The sequence below is a fragment of the Meleagris gallopavo genome, chromosome 8 (genome assembly GCF_905368555.1).
Source record: "Meleagris gallopavo chromosome 8, MGAL_WU_HG_1.1, whole genome shotgun sequence".
Taxonomy (NCBI): Eukaryota; Metazoa; Chordata; class Aves; order Galliformes; family Phasianidae; genus Meleagris; species Meleagris gallopavo.
In genome coordinates, this window is record NC_139411.1 from 21,267,319 (window position 1) to 21,292,606 (window position 25,288).

Sequence of the window (25,288 nt, forward strand, 5' to 3'; positions counted from 1 at the left end):
AGAAGTCTGTGGGTTATCTGAAGCAATACAATTACAGTTATTGCAATGAGGAAATAGCTTTGTGGGTTTTTACACACACATGAGTTTTAACTATAAAATATTCATTTTATCTTTTATTACTGATGAAAAAAAACAGATCAACTTTCCAGATGCCTGTCTTAAATCAAAACCCAACTGCTGTTGTTTCAAAGCTCAATTTTCATCCATTTAAAAAATCTGACGTGGATGCCCACAGGCTTCACCGGCAGGGGGCAGAGGGTGCAGGACTGGTCAGATACTCTCAGCTCTAGTTTTATGCAGAAATTCATGCTAACTTTTAAAATATATATTACATTCCAAGGTCTTTTAAAGGATTGTTCCAGTTTTTCTTGATTATGTTTTCCTCCGAGGTCCAAAATCCCACAGATAATCACTGATGTTGCCTATTCAAAGGAACAGACACTTTCCAACTCTTCTGCTAACACTCCACTATGCAGTAAAGTTGTATTCACGCAAGAGTGATTAAGAATTGATCCAAAAGCTGAGAAGAAAAGGGAGATCCTTATGCTTGCATGACAGGATAACAGGATCTACAACAGGAGCTATAATCAGAATATCCTTACGTTTCCATGCAGTAAATATACTGGCAATAGTGTTTTGTTTTGTTTTTATGTGAAATCATCACTAATCAATGCAGATAAATCAAGTTTATTATCAGCTTTCAGACCATGTGTGTGTTTTTAGTGAATAATAAAACAAAAATCTTTTTTAGTGAACAATAAAACAAAAATGTGTGGGTGAATCACCAGCTGAATAGCAATAAACAATTCATAGAAATTTACTCTTGTACGTATAATAAGATCAGGTTTTCATGGGCACCCAAAAGAACATTGCAAGCAACATGTGTAAGTGGCTAAGGATATGTACAGCCATGGCAATTTACAGCTTGCTGCTCCCTCAGATACTGGGGCCAGAGGAGCAGCTATTCACAGATCATTTGCTGGCTCTGAAAGTGCTGGTGGAGGTAGAGAAAACCAAGCTAGAAATACTGAATATAAATTCCTTGTTGTGACCTATAAAAAACAGCTCATTGTCCTTAGGTATTTTCAGTAGTAGAATAATTCAGCTGGTTCCTTGCAGACTGAGGCATCAAAAATAAAAAATATTAGGGTGACTCCCTGTGAAAAGCAACTATCTCTTTCCACGAAACTACAAAAACTATGTGGAGTGATCTGAGACATTTGATTTAAATTTGCCTTAAATACAAGAAAGGTTGCAGCTAATTGTTTTACGTAATATATTCACCTTTATTGGCCTTCCACATCCAAAAAGCTGTGATTTGGAGCTTGTGATGATACAAAGTCTTTCTGTATTTGAAATTCCTTTGAATAGAACATGGTGTTGATAAAAATCAAACTTTTCTCTTCACCATACAACTTCTGACAAACAGGTGCAATGGAGTAGAGTGCCCAAAGTCAGCCTGGAATCTTATTACTCTTATTTTAAGAGTAACATATAGCTGCTGATGGCAGTTTGCGTTATTAAGCCAAGGACTTTCATGTGGAAGGCTCTGAACTTCCATTAGCGGTGAGGTTCCAACTCCAAATTAAAGGACACCAAGAGAGTTAGCAGTGGGCCTAGCACTGCAGAATCCAAATACTTGGTGCTGTGAGGCTACAATTTTCCTTATGGTTTATCAAAGGGAAGTAAAATCTGTTGAAAATCAAACCTTGAGGCTTTGATCTGGCTACATCTCATCAATTGCAAAGGCAAAAACCTCATTGGGGGTGGATGCTCATCTAGAAAACAGGTGAAAAAGATTTCCAAAGTGTCATCGTGTGGGGCTCTCATTACTCCTTTACTACTGAGGTGTAGCATTTAGAAACTGAGAGGTTGATGTCAACATCATTATAGTCCCTTAGGTGGATCTGACTCATTTCTGGGCAACAGTGGGAGCGGAGTGTTACCAGCTCTCAGGTCACATTGTACTCACATTTGTATTTGTAATACTTGCTAGATCTTAAGGGTAAAACAATTCTCCTGTCTGCATTGCAGTAGTTTAGCTGCAGTGCAGATCACTAATATCTGTCCTCCCTGCCCTAATCTCAGAGAGGTCATGATTTTGTGAACATTGCTCTGCAATTGCTTTCTACATGCTAGTGTCTCTCACTACTGATAAGATTAGCAGGTGTGTATTGCCTTCTACCCATGTCAGTTACTGCTGACCTGATGCCTCCGTTCCTTCTTTCCCCTATGACTTTAATGCACCCTCATCACTGACTCTCTCAGCCTAAGCAGCTATAAGATTGAGCTACGATCTTTGGCCTTCCTTCTTCCCTATGTGATGGATGTCCAATAACTCACAAGGTATTTTTGGACACATCTTTGAATCTCATGTCACAGTAGTCCACATAAGCCCAGGAACAAGCTCCTCCCCCAGCAGCAGAGGAATTGCTGCCCACTTTGTACTTCATTTTCAATGAAGTCATGTTGAGGAGAGCAGGAACTGCAAGGACCTGGACAGAAATCATTAGAGCAGTAGTGACAGCTTCCCTGCTTTGTTACATGGCACTTTCAGATAAGCATTACTAAGAAACTGCTCTTGTTTTTGTGCTTGCTGTTGCCTCACTTCACTTTCTTCATTCTCTTCTAAAAAACAGCAAACAGCAAAAACCTGCATCTAAAATGGTAGAGGAAAGCTTTTTCTTATTCAGAGTCCCAGGAAATATCAACCATTTCCCAATAACTGAAACCTACAGAGTGAGGCAGGGAGGCTATTTTCTCTTCTGCTTGCTTTCTTAGCTCTTTCCCAAAAGGCCACTCTGGGGAGCAGCTTCTCTGTATGCAGACTGCAGGAGCTCTGTTTATTACTTGCTTTGATTTTTGATCTGTTGATGTTCATAATTAAAGACCAGTCATTGAAGTACAAAAGGAACCAACTCATAAAACCATGTTTTTACAAGAAATGTTCATACATGTTTATGTGTGTACATATGGAGATATATATATACACACGAACACAGGCCAAGAGTCCTATTACAAACCATTTCAATCACTTCTATTGAGTACAAGAGGTGTGAGCCTCCCTACCAGCCAGTTTTGGTATGCACTGTAACAAATGGCTACAGATATTTTGTGCAAGTGCAAGTATTGCTAGAAAAAGTGAAATAGTGGGGAATCAGAGTCAGGGAGATCTATTCCAGCAGCAGGCTGGGCCAGGACTAAGCACTGCATTGCACCAACTAAAGGAGTGGGCCTTCCTCTTACCTGAACTTACCCACTGCTACAGGCAAAACAAGCCTGCAGAAATCAAGGATTATAGCTGTGACTTATTCCTGTGTTCCAGAGCTGAGTGCACAGTAAAATTTCATCACTTTACATGACTGGCCTTCTGGAAAGTGAAGAAGCCACGTACATATATCAATTTTTAAAAAGCTTATTTCTATCTGTGAGATCAGGTTCAGGTTGGCTATCTGGAAGAATATCACCTCAGAAAGAGTGGTGAAGCACTGGCACAGGCTGCCCAGGGAAGTGGTGGAATCACCGTCACTGGAAGTGTTCAGAACCATGGAGATGTGATGCTGAAGGATGGGGTTGGTGTGCAAGGTGGGGATGGGCTGATTGCTGGATGGATGATGTTAGTGATCTTTCCAACCTTAATGATTCTGTGATTCTGTGATTCTTTTCTAAAGATCATTTTATCAACTTCTTGTGAATACTTAGGTATTTCAGATATTTCAATAATTGGACATTGATTACTGAAGTTATATGTTACTATTACTTCTTCATGCCTGTAGAAAAATGCAAGTGTCATTGGGATTAATTGCTCCTCTTGCAGTTTTAAGTTTTTCTCAGCACTCAGCTATGGATGCTGGCAATTCAATTCCTGTAAATATAAATATCACCAGAGAGTGGCTGCACAAGAATATAAGTATAACTTAAAAAATAGTTTGGGCCCAAACGGAACAAGTTCATTGTGGAATGGCTTATAGCAATATTAATGAAAACATTCTTAGTGTTTTAGAAATCTAGAATTAATTCAAGATTGGAGCCTATATTTTCCATGTGGTGCATTACAAAGGATGATCTATTTAGTGAAAATACCCAGAAAACATTTTGAAAAACAAAAAGAAATTATTAATCCCAACAAAGAGAGAAGAAAATTCTGCAGACTCCCAGAGTGTTCAAAACAACAGCAAAAGAGCATGAGCTGAGAGCACCCTCTTCTGATCACCATTTTATGTTTCAGGTTCTAGATAAAATATCTTCTGCATATGTTGTAAAATTCCAGTGACCTGCACTTGAATCGGGATAACAAATACACAGTCCTCTTGACAGATGAATACAATAAATCTCTTTCAGCTACAAACCAATATTTTTGCTTTAATTGTTCTTCATGAAGGTGAAGACTCTTCATCCAGTAACTCCATTTCCTTGATGTCCCAGCCTGATTTCTATAGGCCACAGGGGCTGGAGGTGAAGGCGTAAAGATGGGTTCTTATTCCATTCGTGTCACCAAGAGAGAGATTTAAATTCAGCTGAAAAAACACCAGTCTAATACTAAAGGAGAGTATTTACAAAGATGAAGGAAGGAGGAAAGGAGGAAGGAAATGAGAGCAAGAGGAAGATTAGGGACATAAATATTTTCTATAGCAATAGCAGCATCATTTGTACAGTTTTCACACACAGCAGGCTGAAGGCATAAATTCTGACTCCCTTTGTGCTTCAGTGAAAAAGCAGAGAGCAGTGCCTCTGTCCTTTTGCCTTGCATTCCAGTCTCCAAGGAGCAGAAAAGAGAAACAGCTCATGAATATTAGAGCTAATGAAGCTTGATTTTCTCCAGATTTGTGTTTCTGTGCTGATAGACTCTCAAATCTGGAAGATGTAAATTGTCACCAAAGCTTTCCCTACATTTGAGGCACTGCAATGTGATTTCTTCAGCATGCATTATCTGGGATTCAGAAGGGCTTGAGTTCATGCTGGTTTGTTTTTCTCAGTAGGGAAGTAGTCAGATGTCTCTCCAACCTGAAGATCTATTTTCATAAAGCTTGAAGGAGCAACCCACCTTAGAGACTTCTATTCCTTCATAACATTTGGTGAAAATGAAACAATGGGTTCAGAAAAATAGGAAGTGTGTGTTAATGGGTATATATATCAATACATCTGACTTCAAGCACGATTCATCCAATCTGCTTCAGTCTCTGAAGTATTCTGTAGAAGACACCTGTTGGCAGAAGAATGGATAGAGATTCCCCATGGTGTGGGTAGTGATTCAAAGGGGAAATTAACCCAAAGAGACTAGAGGGGCCATAGCCAAAGAAGAGTCCCATACAGTTTGGAGGGTCACTTCGGAGTGAATGATCCTACCAGCGTGAGTGTACACTCACCACTGTGCATACTGAAAGCCAATAGAGATGAAATTGTATGATACAGACAACATTCTATTATATGATAAGCCAGGATGGACAGAGACAGCATGAAGAGGGTCTTGAAAACTAATGGAGCAATTTGGATCTGAGAAAATGGATGCACAATTCACTAGAGGCACTCAGCCACCCTGGATTGCCAGATGAGGCCAGACCTTGTCAAATCGTAACAAATTGGCCTCTTCAGCCCTATCTACATTTAAGGCTCTGGCACAGACCCTTTTAGACAAACACAGATTGATGGCTGCAGCATACACAGGAATGACACAAGACAAGGATGGTGTTGAAATATCATTAAAATTGATGATTTTGGCTTGTCCTTCTGTCATCTTTCATGCAGAACAACAGAGCATCTGGAGACCTGACATTATCAAAAACAATGTAGGACCTTCAGCAAAGGGAAATACTAAAGCTAGAATAGAAATATATGCAGAGATATAAAAGATACTGAAACAGGTTTTTGGTTGCATGTTATTTCAAGCAATGTGACATAAGAGAAATTCAGCTTGGCACAGTATGTGCACTTGCTCATAGAAAAGGTACACTATAGCTGGGTTATAGAAACAAAGGTGTGAAACCGTCCAAATACTCCGAGGTAATTCATGGCAACCCAAAGCAAATGCAACTTTGACATCACTGGATCAGAAGCGATGAGTGAGAAATTAGGATATTAGGGTAGAAATAATGGATTTGTGTCTTCCCATTGGTGGCTTAGAATATTTTTGATTGGAGGTGCATAGAGGGACTGATCATCTGCAGAAAATCTCTACCATTGTGGACATTGTATTTCCTCATTTTCAAAAAGCCTAAGTGAGTCTTTAGGCAGCAGCTGGAATGTGCTGGAAAGTATAGCTACAGAACAAGAAGTCTGCATTTTTGAGCTTGGCCTTTTTTTTCACCTGGAATAAGACTGTAGCATCTGTGGGCTTATGTGGTTTAAAATGGTACAATCTGCAAAGTATCTCGTATCCATATGGGAACATCTACAAAAATACCTGGAAATCTCTAGTTATCTCTGGAGCTATCTTTTGTTATCAGGCTTAGTAAAAAGTTGGACCAGTAGTGTGTGAAAAGGTTTATTAATTAGACCTTAATTAATAATTGAAATTATCCTACAATATAAGAAACCTCAGACTTCAAATTCTTTAGAGTATCCACATGCTGAACTTCATATTTTACTTTCAAAGAAAATAAATAGAGAAGGATTCCAGAATTTTTCAATACAAAAGAATGTCAAAAAGTACTGAGAATACTTGAACACAGCAGTTATACAAAGGTGATAAAGAATGATGAAAAATGATGAAAATACATTCAATCTCTTATTCATCGTTCTGTGAAAGACATTGAGAATATTTAGCTTATATTTAGCTACACGCTTACCTTAATCTGCTACGTTATTATTTTGAGGATTATACTGTTTTGAGAGGCCAAGAATGTCAGTACTTGTCAGAAATGTATTGTCAGTGTAAACCTTAAAGAACTATAGCAAGGATTGAATCAGATCCCTACTACCAACTTGTAAATAATACAAGGGTGGAAGCTGCTCCTGTAGGTCTACTTTTCTTCACAAGAAAGGAAAAATCCTCAGGAAAAGGCAGCTGTATTCGTTAAATATCAACAAAACCATACTGCTGCAAGGGGTGATCACTTTGATTGGGACTGAATTAGCCACAAGTATAGCACAGTTCAGTGAATGAGTCTAATGGATTAGCATTTAAATGCCGTTAAATGTATAGAAGGTTCCCTCAGAAGACATTAATGCACTGTTAAATGATTCTTGTTCATTCCTTCTTTCATGGTCAAAAGAACAGGTAACGAGAGATAGTGAGTGGTTGTGTGGACAAAACACAGAACATTTGGTCATGTGGCCATTCTTCTTGGAATCATACAGGATCCTCAGCAGGGAGATAGTTGGTTTAACAATGGGAAAAGAGGAGATTATCTCTTTTTTTGCATTTTCCAAAGGTATGCCAATGGATGTAACGCCAGCTTTCCCCATGCTAGCAAATCCCACAAGTGTGGTATTGTTTCTGAAATACAATGAATGCTCCTTATAGCAACATCATTAACATCAGCATCGGGGTTAGGGGCATATGAGCTGCGAATGTCAATTTGTGGTTCTAATTTGAAGTCTATTATACATTTTCATCCAGTTTTTTTTCTGACTTTGCTTGTTCTTCTTCCAAGAGAGTCAAGCTTCAGCTAGAGCTACTGCTGTGAGATTCTGGATCCATTCCTGACCTGCCTTTAAACCAGAGACATTCCTCTACCTTCTGAGAAACCAAATAATACTGGTATCAAATCTTTCCTGGTTCCCAAATCAGTTACCTGCTATAGCAAGAAAAGCAACAGCAGTACCGCTGCTTCTGCAATACAGATGAAGTCATCCAGCTGTTAAATTTGAATTAAATGTAAATGCAAAGCAGAGCTTGAAAAGGAATCAGGTGTGGTTGTGTGCACGCGATGGTGCTAAAGTCTTATAGTTTTTTGTCTTCTAAAGTTTTGGCTGCATTTGAATGGGAAAATAGGGTCCGTTCCAGTTTGAAAAAAAAAAAAAAAATGCCAGAATTCCATCACATCAGATCAAAACACCCTCAAATGCTCCTTTGCCCTTCTCTGTCTGAGAATGGAAAGCTTGACTGTGATGGAAAAAAAAAGACAGCTCCTGATGGAGACTGATAAAGAGCTAAGACTGGAAATATGATTCATGTGGACCCTTGGTTTTAATTATGAAGTTACATAACAAGTAATGGCAATTTCATTATGGACTCTGAAATCATGTCAAGCCTATCAGCTGTAAGTGCTGTCAAGACCCAGAGGTCCCTGCAGAGGCCATCCCAGCCCTCAGTATTCAGGCAGAGAGCTCGTTCTTGCAGCGACCTCTGATTGGCTCAGAAGCTCCCCATTTCAGTTTCCCAAGTTTTAGCAAACTCTATCTAGAAGAGAAACTTTTCCAATAGGTTTAATCTGCATTTTAAGATTAATTTGATCCTTGTATCAACTGTTAGCAGCATGACAGAGAATTGCCTGGGAATATTTATTTAGGATTTATAAATATTTACAAGAAAACCATTGTTACTGTGGCTAGTCTGCCTACCTTGAAATACTCAGATACTACAATACTTTGATTTGAAACATTATAACCTGCAGGAGAAAATCTGGACATAAGAGAAAGAAAGTCATGCATCAAATACAAGGTTTGTGGTCCTGATGTTACCTTTGCAGACTGGCAGAATATGATAATGATTAGGTTGCTAAAATGATGGAAACAGCAGTCTAGGCTTGAGAAGCCTGACCTTTAATGCAAAAAAAAACAGCAGTAAGTCCTCAGCAGCGCACCGCACAATGCTGTTTTGTCTGATTTTAATTAATCTGTCACTGTAAACATGACCTAGTTACCATTCTACAAATGTCAGCTTGTAATAGCTTTCCTCTGGAGTCCTCCTTCACTAGAACTTGCCATTTACATTTGCTCATTCAATCATGAAGAGCAGTTAATTAGCTCCATCTACTGCTGCAGGAAGTGAATTGTACCAGCAGTGTCAGCCCTTCAGTAGCCTCTCCTCAAGAGCCATTAGTAGAAAGCAGAAGGGCTACATCTGTTTCTTCTTCTATTATAATGTATTTTTTTCTTTAACCACTGATTTTATCTTTCATTTACTTTGAATTATAGAGTGAAAACGTGGGACTTACTTTCTTCTAATATATTTTCCCATGTCAAAAGACATAACAGTCCTCTTAACATAATTAGCACAAACAATGAAGAGACTTGTAACAAAAGGGAGTTTGGTAGGTTCCTGCTGCAGTGATAACAAAGGAAACTGTGGTGCTGAAAATAGGACTTAAATCAGCAGACGGATGCCCTTAACTTCTGCCGCCATATATGTTGACTGGCGCATTCAAATGGGGCATTAAATTGCTTAAAAACATTTAAAAATAAATATTCTGATATTCATTTGAAGTGCCTTTTTCACTTACGATAGAGTTAGCAAGTGCCTGTTGTAAAATGTCATCTTTTTCACTATTTCTCTTTTGATTTAGGTGGAATATTTCAGATACCCTCCTAACATCCCAAGCATCACCGTACTAAACAGGCAGCATGCTATAGTCACCTATGACATTGCTGGCTAAGGGAATTACAACCAAATAATTGAGAAAGTGAAAAATTATCAAGGACTAATACCTTTAGATGCCTAAATCTCCAAAAGATTCATTATGATAATGAAAGAAATAGTGCTGCAAAGGATCTTATTTTCAGAACAGATACACTTTTCTGTTAAGAAAGGAAAGACCAAAAAGTTTATTAAGTTCAAACATGCTTTCCTAGCGTCTCTAATGCTCAAACACCTTTGAAACAGCTGCTATGCCAAAAGTCCTGGCCTGCAGGTATTTCATAGAGGAAGGAAGCTCCACTGGGCTGGCACTGCCTTCTGGTGCACAAAAAGCAACGCACCTTCAGCTAGGTAAACTACATGAAGTGGCATCATCAGTTGGCACTGCCACTCTACTTCACTTACCTCGTACGTCCTTAGCTATACTTGCCTCAAGTGGCCTCAAAATATGACAGGATATTTCCACAAACAGCAGAGAAGATTCCTGAATAGAAGAGGTTAAAATCTACTATTTATATACTGGTGTGCAGTGATTATATACTTCCAGATTTTGCTGTGAGGGCAAATCAAACTCACACTTTTATCTGTGTAAAACCTTCCATCTCCTCATCGTGAATTATTGTATATTGTGTATCCAGAGGTTTTTCAGTGACTTTAGGAGGTACACCTTTTCATCTTCATGCAAATAGCTACCTGGGCAGTTGTGACTGGGAAGTTCACAGCACAAACAGCCGTATTCCATTAAGGACTGGCCAGCACCTATGCCCTCACTTGGAAATAAACCTGTCTGGATATGATTTTTTTTTGTCTCCAGTCCATTTCTATGTTCTGCCATGCATTTATGCAGAAAAGCTACTGAACCTAAGGGAAATCTATATAAAGAATGGGTCTTGGTACGTATTTGTGACCTTACAAAGCTGCACATGTTACTAGGGTGGTGGTGGTAGCCCACATCTTCAAAACTTTCTTACAAGGGAGCAAAAATACTTTAATCTGCAATTATACATTCTCTTACGTAATCTGGAAAAATTATGGATTATTGAGAGAGTAAGAGGAAATTGAATAGTTGAATACTAATTGAAAGTACAGCAGGAAAACTACACTTCACCATCTTTATTTTTAAATATATTCAATACAGTTCAGAAACAAATGTTGTATAATTTTTATTTTACAAAGTTGGCCATTAAAATATTAAAAAAGGACTTTGTGGCCATTGACAAATAGTATAATATGGGATAGGCATGCTAAAAGGAGAGTCAATTTCAGATGACAGTCATTTAACAGCAAAAAAGATAGTTAACAAGACTTGGCATAAAAGCTTGAAAAGAGCATGTCCACCAACACCCCTTTTTCCTAAGGCAGCTTTCTCCTTCTTCTGTAACCTCACCAACCATATCTCCTTTCTAGATGCTGAGCCATGACAGTTTTACACCTCAAAAAGATTTAGAAATACAAATAATATACCCAATAAAATACATTAATTATGATGAATGATAACGGGAAAGAAAATCTGGCGTAGTTGTCTATGTGGTAAGGATTTTTAACATGGAAACAATCAAAGATACAGAAAAGACTTTTCATTATGGACATTGGCGAGCTACACCCACTGTGCTTATTTCTCTCCTTTTTGCCATTGATGCTGGTTTTGCTGCCCTTGTCTGAATCAATTTTTTTCGTGTTGTCAGAAGCACTGCAACTGTTAGCAACTGCTGCCAGAACTCCATTCCTTTCTTCTTCAGTCCCTTCATCTTCATCCTGACAGGAAACAAAACAGCACAGCAGGAACATAAGTTCATGTTTCATTGCCCTATTTACTTTTGAGCGGAAACAAATAATAGGATTTTTCCAACAGCTCTTCCTTTGGCTTACTCATTGATTCCAAGGATGAGAAACCACAGGTACAGACAGCATCTTTCAGCTTCCAAAGCCTCCATATACAGGACAAACAGAACTTACATGACAGCCCACCACAAAACTTTCACAGGACCACAGTGCAAAGCTAGTTGCGTTCGAATATGGCCCATTTGCCCATTAAACTTTACTTAACACAGCAGCAAATCCACAATAACAAGTCATCTTCTGCAACATAACTTCTACAAAGCAAGTTAAGCAGAGCCCCAGTTGGGGGAACAGAGAAGGTGGCTGAGATGGCAGATACTGGTCAAGCTGGCTGCACCCCAAACCAAGCACTTAGCAATACAAAATGCCTTCTAAGCTTGGGGCTCCATTCCTTGTGCTTCATAATAAAAACTGAATTAGTTAAACTAACAAATCAAAATGCAAGAAATAAAAATAAAAAGATCATAAAGAGGGAAAAGCCCCACAACTATTTCAGTACCAAACAGTTCATACTTCGTTTCGAGTCCTGAAACTTACATTTTAAGTTCAAAGTTATACTAAGGTTAAGCACATTTTCATGTGCTTCACTGCATCAAGACAGCTCTTTGGAGAATGTTGTATAAGCTGTCTGGTGTTCTGGTGGGTTTTGTTTCTTTGATTAGAAATGGCTCAGAGCCATGAAGTTCATGTATGAAATCTTCACCCTTTGAAGTCAGTGTGTTTTCTGCCACTGACTCAGAGGACATGGGATTAGACATCAGCTGCAGCTTCAGCTGTAAACAAACTTCCATGAAAGTTCTGGAGTCTTACTCTGGTTTGAGATATTGCAGATACCAGCAGATCTAAGCCCCAGAGTTTGGCTGCAAATGTGTATCTAGACTACTCCTAACTCTGAACCAGTTTAGAAGGGGAATTGTCTTTATTTGAGCAGTCCTACACAACTTTATGTTTTTTCTGATACTTTTTTCACCTTCCAGACCAAGGAGTAGCACAGAAGCAAGAGAAGGCCAAAAATTTATTTGTGAAATGTAGAACACAGAATCACTTTCCTCTGAGTAATCCACTTTTTCTATTTGCATAAGAAAAACTACCTCAGATAAGGACAAACTCTACAGAAGTTCACAGGTACAGTCACACAAAAAGCTCATTTAGAAAAAAATACAGCTTTTAAAGACACAGAGAGCTCATTAAGCGACACCTGACAGACCTCCATGCCAGTGCAGAATTGTTCTTCTGTCCAGGGTACTTGCAAGTGGCGTGGTTTTTGGGTCTTTTTCCATCTAAAAATTAGTAATGTCCTTTAAAATTGAAGTGGAGTCTGGACAGCGTCTCGTGAATCAGTGAAACAGAACAGATGGAGCTAAAAAATGGGATTATTACTGCTACTCATTTCCCATTTGCCAAAAAAGCCTAGTATACTTTATTAGGAAGAAATAAATGTAGCTCATCACAATGCGTCATCCTAAAAATACTCTGACTACAAAAACTTGTTCACCCCACAACTAGCCTGCTGCAGCTATGTAAGAATTTGGAAACCAAAGGACAGGACGAAAAGCACAAAGACATCAATCCACAAACTTCCAGCCTGAGGCCTAAACCAAACAACACCTCAAATCTGGAGTTTTTTGTGTGACCTGGCTGTTAGAAATACCCTGTTCTGCTTCAGAGAGCCCCACCAGACCAGCAGAGCAGTGGGGAGCACTGCTGGGCACCTCGAACCGCACGCTGCTGCTGATCCGGGGCACCCAGTGCTCCAGCAGTGAGCAAAATACAGAAACCTGTCAGAAAGATCCTGATTTTTTTTTTCCCCCAGCGCACTCACATTTTAGAAAGGGAAAAAGAGAAAAAACGTCTAGACTTCAAAAATGACAGCATGTAGGGCATTCTTCAGTCTGAGTCTCTTCATCTCTCAGGTAGGGCTGACTAAAAGTCGGTACAGAATTAGTTGTACTGCAGAGCATAAAAGGACATTGCGTACGTGCCATTTTTCTTTTCGCACAACTGCATGTGAACAATTCACAGGAGGCTGGTGCTTTATTAGGCTGTTCTGAACTCTCTTCTACTCTCCAGGAGACATTTATAAAAGTGGTGCATATGTACTCAACTCCCCTCACCGTGTGCCAAGCCAGGGCTCTCTCAGATGTATTTACAGCAAAAGTTCTGTATCACATTGCTTAAAAAGGGGACAGCTAATCGAAAGGACAGTCACAACCACTAGCTTATAAGAACTACAGTCTTATAACCTGGACTAGCAAGGGACTTTTTCCAGGTTGCTATGGAGAACTGAATGCAAAGATAGATTAAGATGTTCCACATTAAAAACAGTGGCTCTAATTTTTAATGTTACTTCCCCTACTTCCCTGCATGTCAATAAGAAAATGGCAGCTGGCACTAGGAAGGGCTCTGTTGGGATACAAAATTGAGAGCATCCTGAAAAAGTATAGTACATCATCTGCCACCATCTGGGGTGTGCTGACGTTTCTGTTGACATCTAACAGCCAGCAAAATTGAGGAAAGTTGTTACTGCTACTATAGGTGCAGTAAATAGGTGCTCAAGATTAATAATATCTCAACCAAGAGTATTGCACACCTGCAGCTTCTTCTGTGTCTGTACAGATCACAAGATCCTGACACAGAAATGCCATGAATTCACAACACTGCCCATGCAATCTTCAGTTTTCAGCCCTTTTCTCTTTCTGCCCCAAAGGAAAACACAAAGGTGAAAGATGGATGAAGTCCAAGTAGGATTTCTCAGTTTTATAGGAGGGCACACTGTTGTATGAAAAAGGAGAAACTGAGCATTTTGAAGAGGCAGCCTCTCCATTCAGGCAGTCTGCCACACAGTTGATGTGAATGGCAGTCAGTCTGACCATCCTCACAGCAGGTGGATCTTTTGCCATTAGCTTTCTGCATGGACCAGTCCACACAACATAAACATTGCAATAGCACAGATATGATGAGCTGTTTCTCCAGTTTTTACTTCAAACTACAGGTTCTCACAGCCTCAAAAGAACTTAATATGCCAGTGCCCCAGTGTTTTAAAGAACAAAGCAGAAAGTAGCACAACTAATTCCCATGCAAGGCAGACGGTTATATTTTCAATTTATCTCTAAAAGATATTTATATAATTCTGAGTGCAAATGTGTTATTGGCTTGTATGAGAACAGCAAACTGGGAAGTGAGATTTCTAATTACCCTATGTCCACAGGAGCATGTGATAATGAGGAAAACACATCTGTGGTGACGATAACCACAAAGAGATTCATTAAGTACCTGCTAGACAGTGACATGACATTTTAGCTATTATTTTCATCCTTGTGATATTTTGTTTTCACAGTGAGAAATGAGAAATACAAACCCAGGTGTGCTCTCAGTGGCACCCTGCTCAGTAAGCAGCACTCATCTCCTTGGCTACAGTATTAAAAAAAGGCACAACAGGCATTTTCCTCACTCTAAGGCTTTGAGTTGAGCCAGGACTCACCAGCTACCTCTTCCCTATGTGGCTTGTGTTTCTGTGGGCAAGAAGTGAGTTGCATTTGCTCACTCCTGATGAAGAGAAAGTAGGAAACATGCGTAAGGTGACACAGTATCCCCTTTAGTCATTAAGTCCATCAAGAATTGCATCTTAAGTCTTTCTTCCTTGCTTGAGGGCTGTACCTCCACCTAATTCCATGCACATTTCAAATCTGTGAGTTCTCATGCCTGCTCTACCTGTAAGCACTGGCACCTGTGTCCCATAAGAAAGAGATGCTGACTCAGGTGGGCAGCCAGGAAGGCAAGGGCTGTCATTAATGCCCTTCACAGATCCAAAGATGCTTAATCATCCGAGCAGCACTGAAACACTTGGCTTTCTTACTCAAACCTCCAATAAGCTTTCTTTTTTCTTCCACTCAATGAGCAAATGACAGTCACTTACTTCACAAGATGGATATGCTCAGAGGGAATTGTTACTGATGCCATCTTGCCAAGAAAAATGACTTTTAGGCTTTCCACTCAAAACCTCAATCATAACCAGCATTTGCTCATTTGCAGACATTCCCCAGTTAGATTATGCCTTTTAAAACCCAATGGGAGCCTTTGTGCCCCTTTTTCAAATCTTCTTCACTTACCTAGATCTCTTGGCACTCTTTTTTTTTAAACACAGTTCTGTGCATTTACACAACTCATCTGACATTCATACAGCCAAAATCCTACATTAGTACATTGTAGTTTACCTTCATTGTTTTTAAGATTCAGTACTAGAAGTCATTGTCCTTTTTCTTGAACCTGCTGAGGAACTCGGTTGAGTCATTTGCAATGCTCTAGTTTGGCATAAATTGTTAACAGTCTTCTTTTTTTTTCTGGCCATTTAACCTTACAGCAGCCAACCAAACCTCTTCCTGCATTTTTTGTCATATTCTCATTTTCTTTGCTTTATCAAGAAATGTATCACCTTTTTCTGTTTAAAATTTTATTTTCTTTCATGTATATTAAACTCTGTTTTATAATGAAAAGCTTTAAGACAATCAGTTTCTAACTTTCTAATTATTTCTTTTCCACTTCCAAACACTAAAGATGGAGGATATGACAAAACTTTTTCATGAGCCTGTCCTAGTTATTTCAGCAAGATGACAACCACCAGACTCAAAAATGCCTATGCTGATTTAATCCTTTATTATTTTAAGTATACTTCACAACATTTCAGAGTTTGGGAAGCTCACTAGAGCAATAAAAAGTATGCTATAATAATGACGCAGAACAGAAAGTGAATCACAGTCTGCAGCTGCTGAGACAGAAGATGTAGGTGGAAGGTTACAGGGAACTGAGGCATGAAGCTTTCTCCTAGTAAGCTGACTCACATTCCATACATGTGCAGAAGGTTTCATAAATTGGATATGATTAATGCTTGTGATCTTTGTGGGTTTTTTTCTGTATTGCAATAAGACCAAGCCACCTTGCTCGGTCCAATTTTTGAACAGTGAGTAGGTGTATGCTAGAGAAAAGGTGAATGCCAGTACATGTATCACACTGCTGTTTCACTTTGTTCGATTTCTCTTTCAAAAAGATCCAGGAACACAAAAACTTTTTCTTATTTCTTGAGATTATTTAGTTATCACTGTCCTTACATTAAAATATAAAATTCCTTACGTACATTTACTATTAGTTCTAAGTAAGATAATTCATCCTTTTCAGCAGTTATAATTGAAGTCTGCTTTGTAGGCCAACAATAAGAGAGTTAAAATACCTTCGGAATTTCCTTTGAACTGGGTCGATGCAGGGTGCAGAAATGAGCCACAGCATACTCCAACAATGCTCCAAAGATGAAACTGAAACAGATGCCAAGGTACACATCAATTGCTTTAATAAAGCAGTTAGCATTTGGGAGTGAAGTCCTGGCTCCCATCATCAGCGTTGTCATAGTGAGGACTGTGGTAACACCTGTGGGACACAGAAATATAAATTCTGATAGAACAAAGAGAGCAATGAGGCCTTTCATTGCATTTGGTAAGCTACAAGATACTCTTTCCTGAGCTTCGTAAACTCCTAATATGCCACAGCATTTCATGTGACCTGTTTTGGAAAGACATTAAAAATACTGAAGAAAAGTGCTTGGAAAGCTGAGAAGATGGGAAATTAGAATGGGGGGATTTTCATGTCATGGAAAGTATATTTATTATTAGCACGTTGCAATACTATGCAAATGCTTTCATTAAAACCTTCAGATATCAATTTGTTCAGTCTAGCTGTCCGTCAGCCTCGTTTAAAGTGAGATTTGTCTTTGCCATTCTATGGAAGTGTTTTCCCTACCCCACCTGCAGTCTGATCAGAACTGATCTGCATTTTTCCCTTTCAGAATCTCCTTTACTTGCAATTAATTATACTTAATCTCATAATTCTCTTACTATTCATGTGTTAATTAGTATGTATCATTCACCTTCACGGGGAAAAAAAAAAAACAACTACTCATAATTCTGTCTGTGGATGACATGCATTTGAATATTTTGAAACTATTTCCAAAATGATGGGGTTTTCCTCTGCTTCCAACAGCCTTCCCTGCCTCTGGGTTTCTTGCAGCTCCCAAGGACATTTGTTTTGCTACAGAATAGCAAGGCTTCCAGGGGAATCTCTACGATGTGCTGCAGATGACAAACTGGAAAAACAGTTCTGAGTTCTGAGACTCAGAAGTGTCTGCACCTTTTGGAAATCCATGCCAAGTACTTCCAATAAAGAAATCATAATCTTCTGACTTCTGTTTCCTAGAACCATGAAGGTTGGAAAAGACCTCTAAGACCCTGTGATCCTACCCATCAGTACCCAAACAGTATCCTCAGTACTGCATCTTGAATGCCTCCAGGGACAGTGACTCCACCACCTCCTTGTGCAGCCTGTTCTACTGTTTCACCACCCTTTCTGAGAAGAAATTTTTCTTAATGTCAAACCTCAAACATCCCCTGACACAACCTAAAGCCATTATCTCTCATGCTCTCAACAATAGGCTTAGTTTTGCTTCATCAGCTTCTTACCTATGCAGATTCTGGCTGGAACGGATGACTGGCTTATCCAAAATGATACCCAGGAGAGCACAACCAGGAGAATTGATGGTACGTATGTCTCTAGTATGAAATACAAGATGTTTCTCTTGAGCTCAAAGTGAAACACTAACTTGGGGTAGCGTCCTGTGAAAAGAGCAAGAAAAAATATTGTGAAGGAGCAACTCTCAGAAAGACTTTCAATCAATCAACCTGTATGAATTCTATACGCATCAAGACATGCAGCATCCACCAAATAATCTGTTACATGGATTAAAATAATGTTAAAAAAAAAAAAACCTATTTCTAATTTCTAATCTTAACCTGACTTCAGCTTTCTGCCATGTTGCCTTTGCAATTTCACTAAATTTCACTACTGGATTAAATAGTCCTTTGGTAGGCAGTTCATTCTCCTTCTGAAGATACAAATATACTGTATTTAGGGTTCTTCTTTGTAAGTTTAGCATGTTGAGTTCAACAAGCTTCTGGCTGATGGAAAAAAGGATATACAAATGGACAGTAGACTATCTCTGTCCATGAGGCAGGAGGTGCAAAGATTATTTATACCATTATCATCATATTAAAGTGAAAAGGGGGATGTTAAGTTAGTGTATACCTCTATCAGCACTGTGATTTTTACCAAGTCATCCACTTAATGTACCAAAATTGATTCAAAGTGCAGAGTAGATCAAAGTAAAGCACTCAAAAGTTAGGGAGTTTAAAACTAAGAGAAAAACTCTGAAACAGGTAATACTGACTGGTCCTACAGCAATATTCTCTCCTCATTATCTCTCAATAACTCTATTTATCTGAGCATAAAACTGTGTATGTGGGAAGTTAGTTTAAAATATCAAACTTTAAAGTCAGGCTTTGCCATTTTGCCATCATTTCAGAGTATGGACAAGCCTTTAGAATGTTCATGTGTTCTTCGATGTTATTTTTTGTGATGCCACAAATTTCTGAAGCAATGTGAATAGCAAAGAGAGATGTAAAAGCTTACAGCTGAGTGGCTTTTCTGGGAACAAAGAAAAGGCAATTCTTTAACCTTAAGGCTTTCTGCTTGGCAGAATGCAAAGGGGGATGATAATAATGGTGTCAGCATTTCTATAAAGAGCTCAGAAGAGCCTTTATAATGGAAAATATGAAGCAACCTACATATAGGATTCAGTAAGCTCCTTCTGAAATAAACTGAAGGAAGAAGGAGGCAAGAAAAAGTATGTAATGCATACTTACCATGCTAAAATATGATGAAATAATAATTCCTCCACTCTCCACGTGTACCAAAAGTTATCACGTTTAAAAGTAAACAGATTCACTACTGCGATTATGTGTGTTAGATATGAAGTAATAATGATGAATAACAACCCTATCTCATCTACTTTGACTTGTATACCTAAGGCTGTGGTGCCATAATCAGATCAAAAATGAAACAGGTGCACTGCAATTCTAATCCTGCCTTTACTGTAGTTAACTCAAGTGCGGGACAGGTTAACTCCGGAAAAGCATCAAGCCTGCCCCCTGCTTGACTGACTGAGAACAAAATGCTTGCATTGAAATGAGAAGACACTTTTTAATTTAAGTTTCTGGCCCATGACAGATCTCACCTCAATGTGTGATGGCTCCAATTTAGATTTGATAATTTGCTGGAAATAATCTCTGTGCAGACAGCTAATTCTGCAGCAGAGGCAGAGTTTTAGCACTTACTAAGGTCTCACATTACTGCGTTCAATACATTGTCAAATATGTGTTGAACTTGCATGGCTGACTGTGCACCTCCTCTTAACTCACAAGAAGGTGAGGTGATTTTACTTATGTTACCTCACAGGGAAAGAACATTAAGCTGAGTTACTTAGGCTTTATAGAATTCACTAAAGAACAGAAGTAAAAAACTAGACAGTAGCTCTAGCTGAGATGAAATACAAATCTAGATAGCAGACTGCCGTCTCTCTACATTTTCCAGCTCTCTCTACTGCTTTAAAGAAGAGCACCCAAAAAAAATGGAAGGATTCTCCATCCTCAGGGAATTTCTGGTGGTTCTAGCTGACTTCTTCAGTTTTCAAGTCATAAAAATTATACCAGCATGGCATTTCTCCCCCATTAGTTGAATAGGTCTAAGGCAGATCTTTCTGAATGCAAGAAAAGACAGTTTATTTCTCTTCCAATTTGCCTTGGCTTAAATTGTAATTAAACAAAAATCTAACAGCAGAATGCTGCATCCCTGCTCTTTCTGCTCCCCCTGCCAGCAGAAACTCACAGCAGAGGAGCCTGAAGGAAGGACTCGTGATCCATAATGTCCTCGTTTCCTGACTTCAGGTGTTATGGGATGGGAGCATCTTCCCACAGTTGCTTCCTATGGACTTTTTTATGAATTCTACACCCGCAAAAGAAGCTCTACATCACTCCTTATGTAAGAAGCACTTTGGTATCCTGCACAGAGTGTGCAGTCAGGCACAAAGAGCACATTCTTCCCTATCATTAAATATGTATGATCACCCCTTGGGTGCCAGCTAAAACGTGTGATGTACATCTCCCACATATTCATCAGTACAACCCTACCGATGTATCACTTTCTTCTCTGCTTGCATCTTTTAAGGGAACAGTACAGGATGTAACTTTACTGTCTAACTATTTGCCAAAATAGTAATTATCAGTATGCAGGTTTTTTGCTTGATTATAACAAATACATTACAAAATAGCAGTGTCTTCAGTTTCACCCAAGAAATACATTGTGCCACTGTAATGCAACTTCTCTGACTGAGAATTGGAAATTAGGATGCTAAGGTCACTCCAAAAGTAATGCTTCCTATTTATTTCCATGTAAACTACAACAGAGTCAAATAGCACAACATTATTTGATAGAGTAAATTCTCAGCTATGAAACACTATTTTTCAACACAGCCTTCCGCTCCTCACAGTCAGGATCTTAGAAACTACCTCTTTTCCTACTTGTCCTTCAGTGGTCAACTAAAGGAAATGAAAGATCAGGACAAGCTTCTCAACATGTGTTTCATCTTCACAAAAATGCTTTACAGAAATAGAGTTTGAAAATTCAAATTTCCTAAGAAACAAACACTTTCATATAGTATTTGTGTGCAGATATGCCTGTCTGTTTAGCTTACCTATAAAAAACCCTTACAAAATGTTGGGAAATGGCTGCGAGAGCAGGGCAGACATGAGGCTGTGTACGAGCATAACTAGTGCGGCAGCACAGGGTGCATTCTCATGAGAAAGCATTAGGAGTTAAGATAGGAGGTACAACATCCTTGGGCAGCCTGTAAACAGCAGGCCTTAAACAGCAGGCCTACATCCGCAGCTATGCTCTGTGGATATGTGGGGGCTGATAAGCGGATGAGCTCAGTGGCAGGGGTGAATGCTGGCTGAGCATTGGTTAAAGCTAGGCAGCCCACCTAGACGCCCACCTTGTGCTCCAGTAGTAGGTGAACACATGTGTAGTAGAATCATATATAAACTCTGTGTGTGCAACAATAAAATGAAGCTTGATCACTCATATTGAGTACTGTCGTGCTTCCCCGCTTGAGAACAATCTGATTAGGACGCTATCCGCGGCAACAAAAACAATTATGCTACAGGAAGTTTTCCCTGTGTTTGTATTTCTGTTTGCAGTACAAACAACTTTTCCAGAAGTTAGCAAAAAATCCCCTCTTCCTAGCATCCTTGTTCATTCAATTCATTGCCTTTCCATATGTTTTTATGTTGCTGTAATATTTTCAATGCATTTTCCATAACTGTTTTCCTTCTAAACTATTTTGCAGCTTTGATACATGCTGTGAAGCACCGCAGAACTATCAGAAAAAGAGCAAATGATGGAAAGTTTTGTATCCTTCAAGTGGAAAACTCCACTTAAAAAAGAATGATTATCTGAGCAATGAGCTCAGCTAGGCAAGTTGCACATACTTGGCAATAGATACATGAATATGCAACTGCTTGAATCTTAAGTGAGTCTGACCAGATAGTCCTCAGATAAGATTGTACTGACTACAGTTCTGAGATTGTTTTTAAGGCCTGCATGGCAAAGATGACAATATCAGAAGTAACAATTGGAAAGCAATTGCAGATTATAAAAGAACAGACAAAGGGAATGACAGAAATTACACAGTGTACTGCATCATGAAAAAGGAGAATTGAAAATCCTTGAAAAGTTTGATTGCTAACTAATAAGAAACTGCAGAGCAGTGAGAAAGATTGAGCAAGGTAATGCCTCTGTTTTGTGAGAAAGACTGTGAAAGACGCTGCAGACAGACTGCAGACAAGCAGCAGCAGCCAGTTCCCTTTGCAAGCTTTTTCAGAAAGGCAAATGCCTTATTATCTGTGTGAATCAAGGACAGGAGGCTGACTTTATGTTTCTGTCCATCCCTTTGTTCTGCCGAAGTAGTACCACTTGGATGAGCGACCTTGCTGACTTCACAGTTCCTAAGTGGAGAGGTCTGCGTAAAAAAACTCTCCCTGGCTTCTGGACAGGGGTTGAGGACTCCATGTTAGGCTGAGTACACTGAGCTTATCACCCTTGCTGCTTCTGAGGGCTTGGCAATAGTGCAGCAGTGAGAGCTAGGGGAAGTTGTCAGTCAGCACAGAGGGAGAGTTAGCAGCAACCAACAATCCTGAGGAATCAAACCCCTTTTTGCTTCTTTCATTGATTAGAAGTGTTAACAGAGATTGATTAGCTATGGCTTGCTGTGAAAATATAATCCATGCGGGTCTGTCCTGCACCCAGAATTGCTCACTGGCAAACAGGACAGCACACCGTGGCATATCTAAAAATACCAAGCAGAGAGGACAGTCAGCACACTGGAGAACAGGACCTGTGTTCATAATTATAACAACAAATATCAGAAACAGCCTCAGCAAAAGCAGATGCAGTTCAACAGAAGTACAAAGTCCTGCCCTCAGACAGGAATTACTAGCTGAGAAACTGAAAAACGAGGTCAGCAGTGCACAGGAATTTTCTGCAAGAAAAGCAAAAGTCTACCTGAAGTAGATAAAGAGGAACAGAGTTCATGAAATGCATGAAGTAATCCCCTAGTTCTACAGAGGACTTCAGGGCACTGAATTTTGAGTGCTGCACATCAGCAAAGATAGAAGAAAGTCTATGGAAGGACAATAGGAGACAAGAAATCTAGAAAAACTGTTTACATGAATTAAAGAGAAGGAAAATATTAGTCTAAGAAATGGGGAAAGGTTGCTAAAAAACAGCAGGAAATTTATCTTGCTTATCCACAGTAGACAATGCAGTGCATAATGGGTCTGAAACGTAGCAAGGGAGATCAAGATTATACACAAGGAAAATACGTTTGCATAATCACCAGAAAAAAAATAATCTAGAGAAGCTGGGGAGTAGACATGTTGGAGGTTTGTCTAATTTACTGCTAAGAACATCTGTCAGGAAGTGCATTGTTGATATAGATGAGCTTGTCTTGGGACATGAGAACAGATTAAGTGAATTGTTAAAGTCTATTCCAACCTTATTTCTATCATTATTTACACAAAAAGCTAGACTGTAACAGTCTTTAATTGCTTTCATGTTTTTCCAATAATAAATGCAAGCTTTTTACATCACTATTTGTTACTCTGAGGATGCAGGTGGTGTTGGCTAGACAACTAAAATAAAAAGCCAGCCACCACTGATGCACTTACTTGGTTTTGGGGTCCAAAAGCATATGTATCAGTGTTTGCAGAATAAGGATTACAGTAAAAGACATGCAGGAAGTGATTCTAGCAATGAATTTACTTATGTCCAAAATTAAATTATTTTGTACCAAGACAAAAACAGCACAAAACCCCAGCCAGCCCTCTAGTTAATATTATACAAAGCAACTTCGTATTATGTGATTATTATAACATGATTACTATTACGTGATACACGGTGTTCTATAAACAAGATTAATCCATGTAGTCCTTTTCTTAAGTGTACTGAAGTTGCTTATGCAGGCATTTTGCTGACCATATTCTAATTTTGGCTTTGTCCACAGCTGTACGTGAACTTGGGCTCTCCATCATTGTACAACATTTCACTTACATAACAGCTGTACTGTTCAAGTTCACAGAGTATCAAATTTTGATTGCTTTTTTTGCTATGTTAGGAAATACAACAACACTGCTCTTCTCTGATATCTTTTGCATCAGCTTTGTGAATCACAAGTTATTTATAAAATACTTTCTTAATGTCTGATTAATAATGTCTGAAAATGCAAAGCATAAAGTTTTCCTTCCAAATGGATTACACAGTTTCTTAACTTGTGGGGGCTTTTCTTTTAACGTGGGTTAAAGTAGGCACTGCTTTCCTAAGAAATACACAGAAAATAACTCCTCCATCATGGACACAGTAGAAAATGAAGAGGATTATGGGATTTCATTTAAAAATACTTGTAGAGCACTTGAGAATGTGGCTTTCTTAAACAGGAGAACTGAAACAAGTAGAGGTGGGAAATCTTAATCAAATTAAGCTGCAAGCATTACAACATATTAAATCGGAGTGGATTTTTACTTTATGCATATTACTACTGCCAATGTGAGGGGAAGAAGACAACATCATTTACTGAAGAGCATGCCTTATCAGACCATGCCCCTAGTCACTGGAGATCATTCTTATTCTAGCTTGTAAAAAGTAACATTATGCCAGAGTCTAAAATTTGTCATAAATAAATAAACAGATAGGCAGGTTGATAAATAAAAGAAGTTTATAAGAATTAAGCAGGTTTCTTCTCCCTTTTTCCTGTGTAGTGAACAGGTCCTAATACCCTTCTGGGCAAAAGAACAGTAGATAATCATTCTCCTCTGATGGAATTGATGCTGTTCAGCCTGAAACTGTAGAGAGGAGGAAGGCAAGCAGATGTCAGTTATGTAAGTAGCAAGATACTTTGCGAGCCTGGAGCCTGCTATTATGTATTTCATTTCTACATTCATATTCATTTAGAGAACTTGGGCTTTCAGTCCAACTAATGCCTGAAATCAGATCCTGAAGTTTCTCTGTAATATATTGTTAAAGTAAAAATATCCAACCATGGAATACTGAAACAATATCCCCGTAATTCAGAATTAGTAACACACTCTGGTGAAACTGCAGGTTTGAAGGATGCATGTGCCCTCACATGGAGATCAGCAGTTGGCTTGTTGGCGTGGGCAGAAGAGAAACTGAATTACACAATGAATAACAGCAATGAGGAACTTAACAGCAACTCAAGGAGCAGAAAGTAGTTTTTGCACACCTAGAAACCTCAGAAATCTTTCTAAAGGAGGGAAAAGAGACCAAATTCTGCAAGTCCATGGAAATGCTTCCGACCCTTTCTTGGGCACACTAACTACAGAACGCATGATCTGCACTCTGCTGCCCACATGCTGGACAGAAGCCACCCAAGATAAGAAGCTATTCCAACATGCACTAGCAATGAAGCCCAACTTCTTGCAG

The 25,288-nt window shown here is 39.0% G+C and overlaps 1 protein-coding gene across 1 annotated transcript in view; it reads right to left on the reverse strand.

Annotated features, from left to right (window-relative positions):
- Positions 1 to 10,632: 10,632 nt before the first annotated feature.
- Positions 10,633 to 25,288, reverse strand: part of LOC100544139 (gamma-aminobutyric acid receptor subunit pi-like) — a 37,776-nt gene continuing 23,120 nt past the window's right edge. Inside the window, exons 7-9 of the mRNA XM_010714585.4 lie at positions 17,860 to 18,012; positions 16,581 to 16,774; positions 10,633 to 11,272 (exon numbers count right to left, since the gene is read on the reverse strand). Of these exons, the coding sequence (XP_010712887.1) occupies positions 10,961 to 11,272; positions 16,581 to 16,774; positions 17,860 to 18,012 (659 nt within the window). The 3' untranslated portion in view covers positions 10,633 to 10,960. The remainder of the gene's footprint in view (positions 11,273 to 16,580; positions 16,775 to 17,859; positions 18,013 to 25,288) is intronic.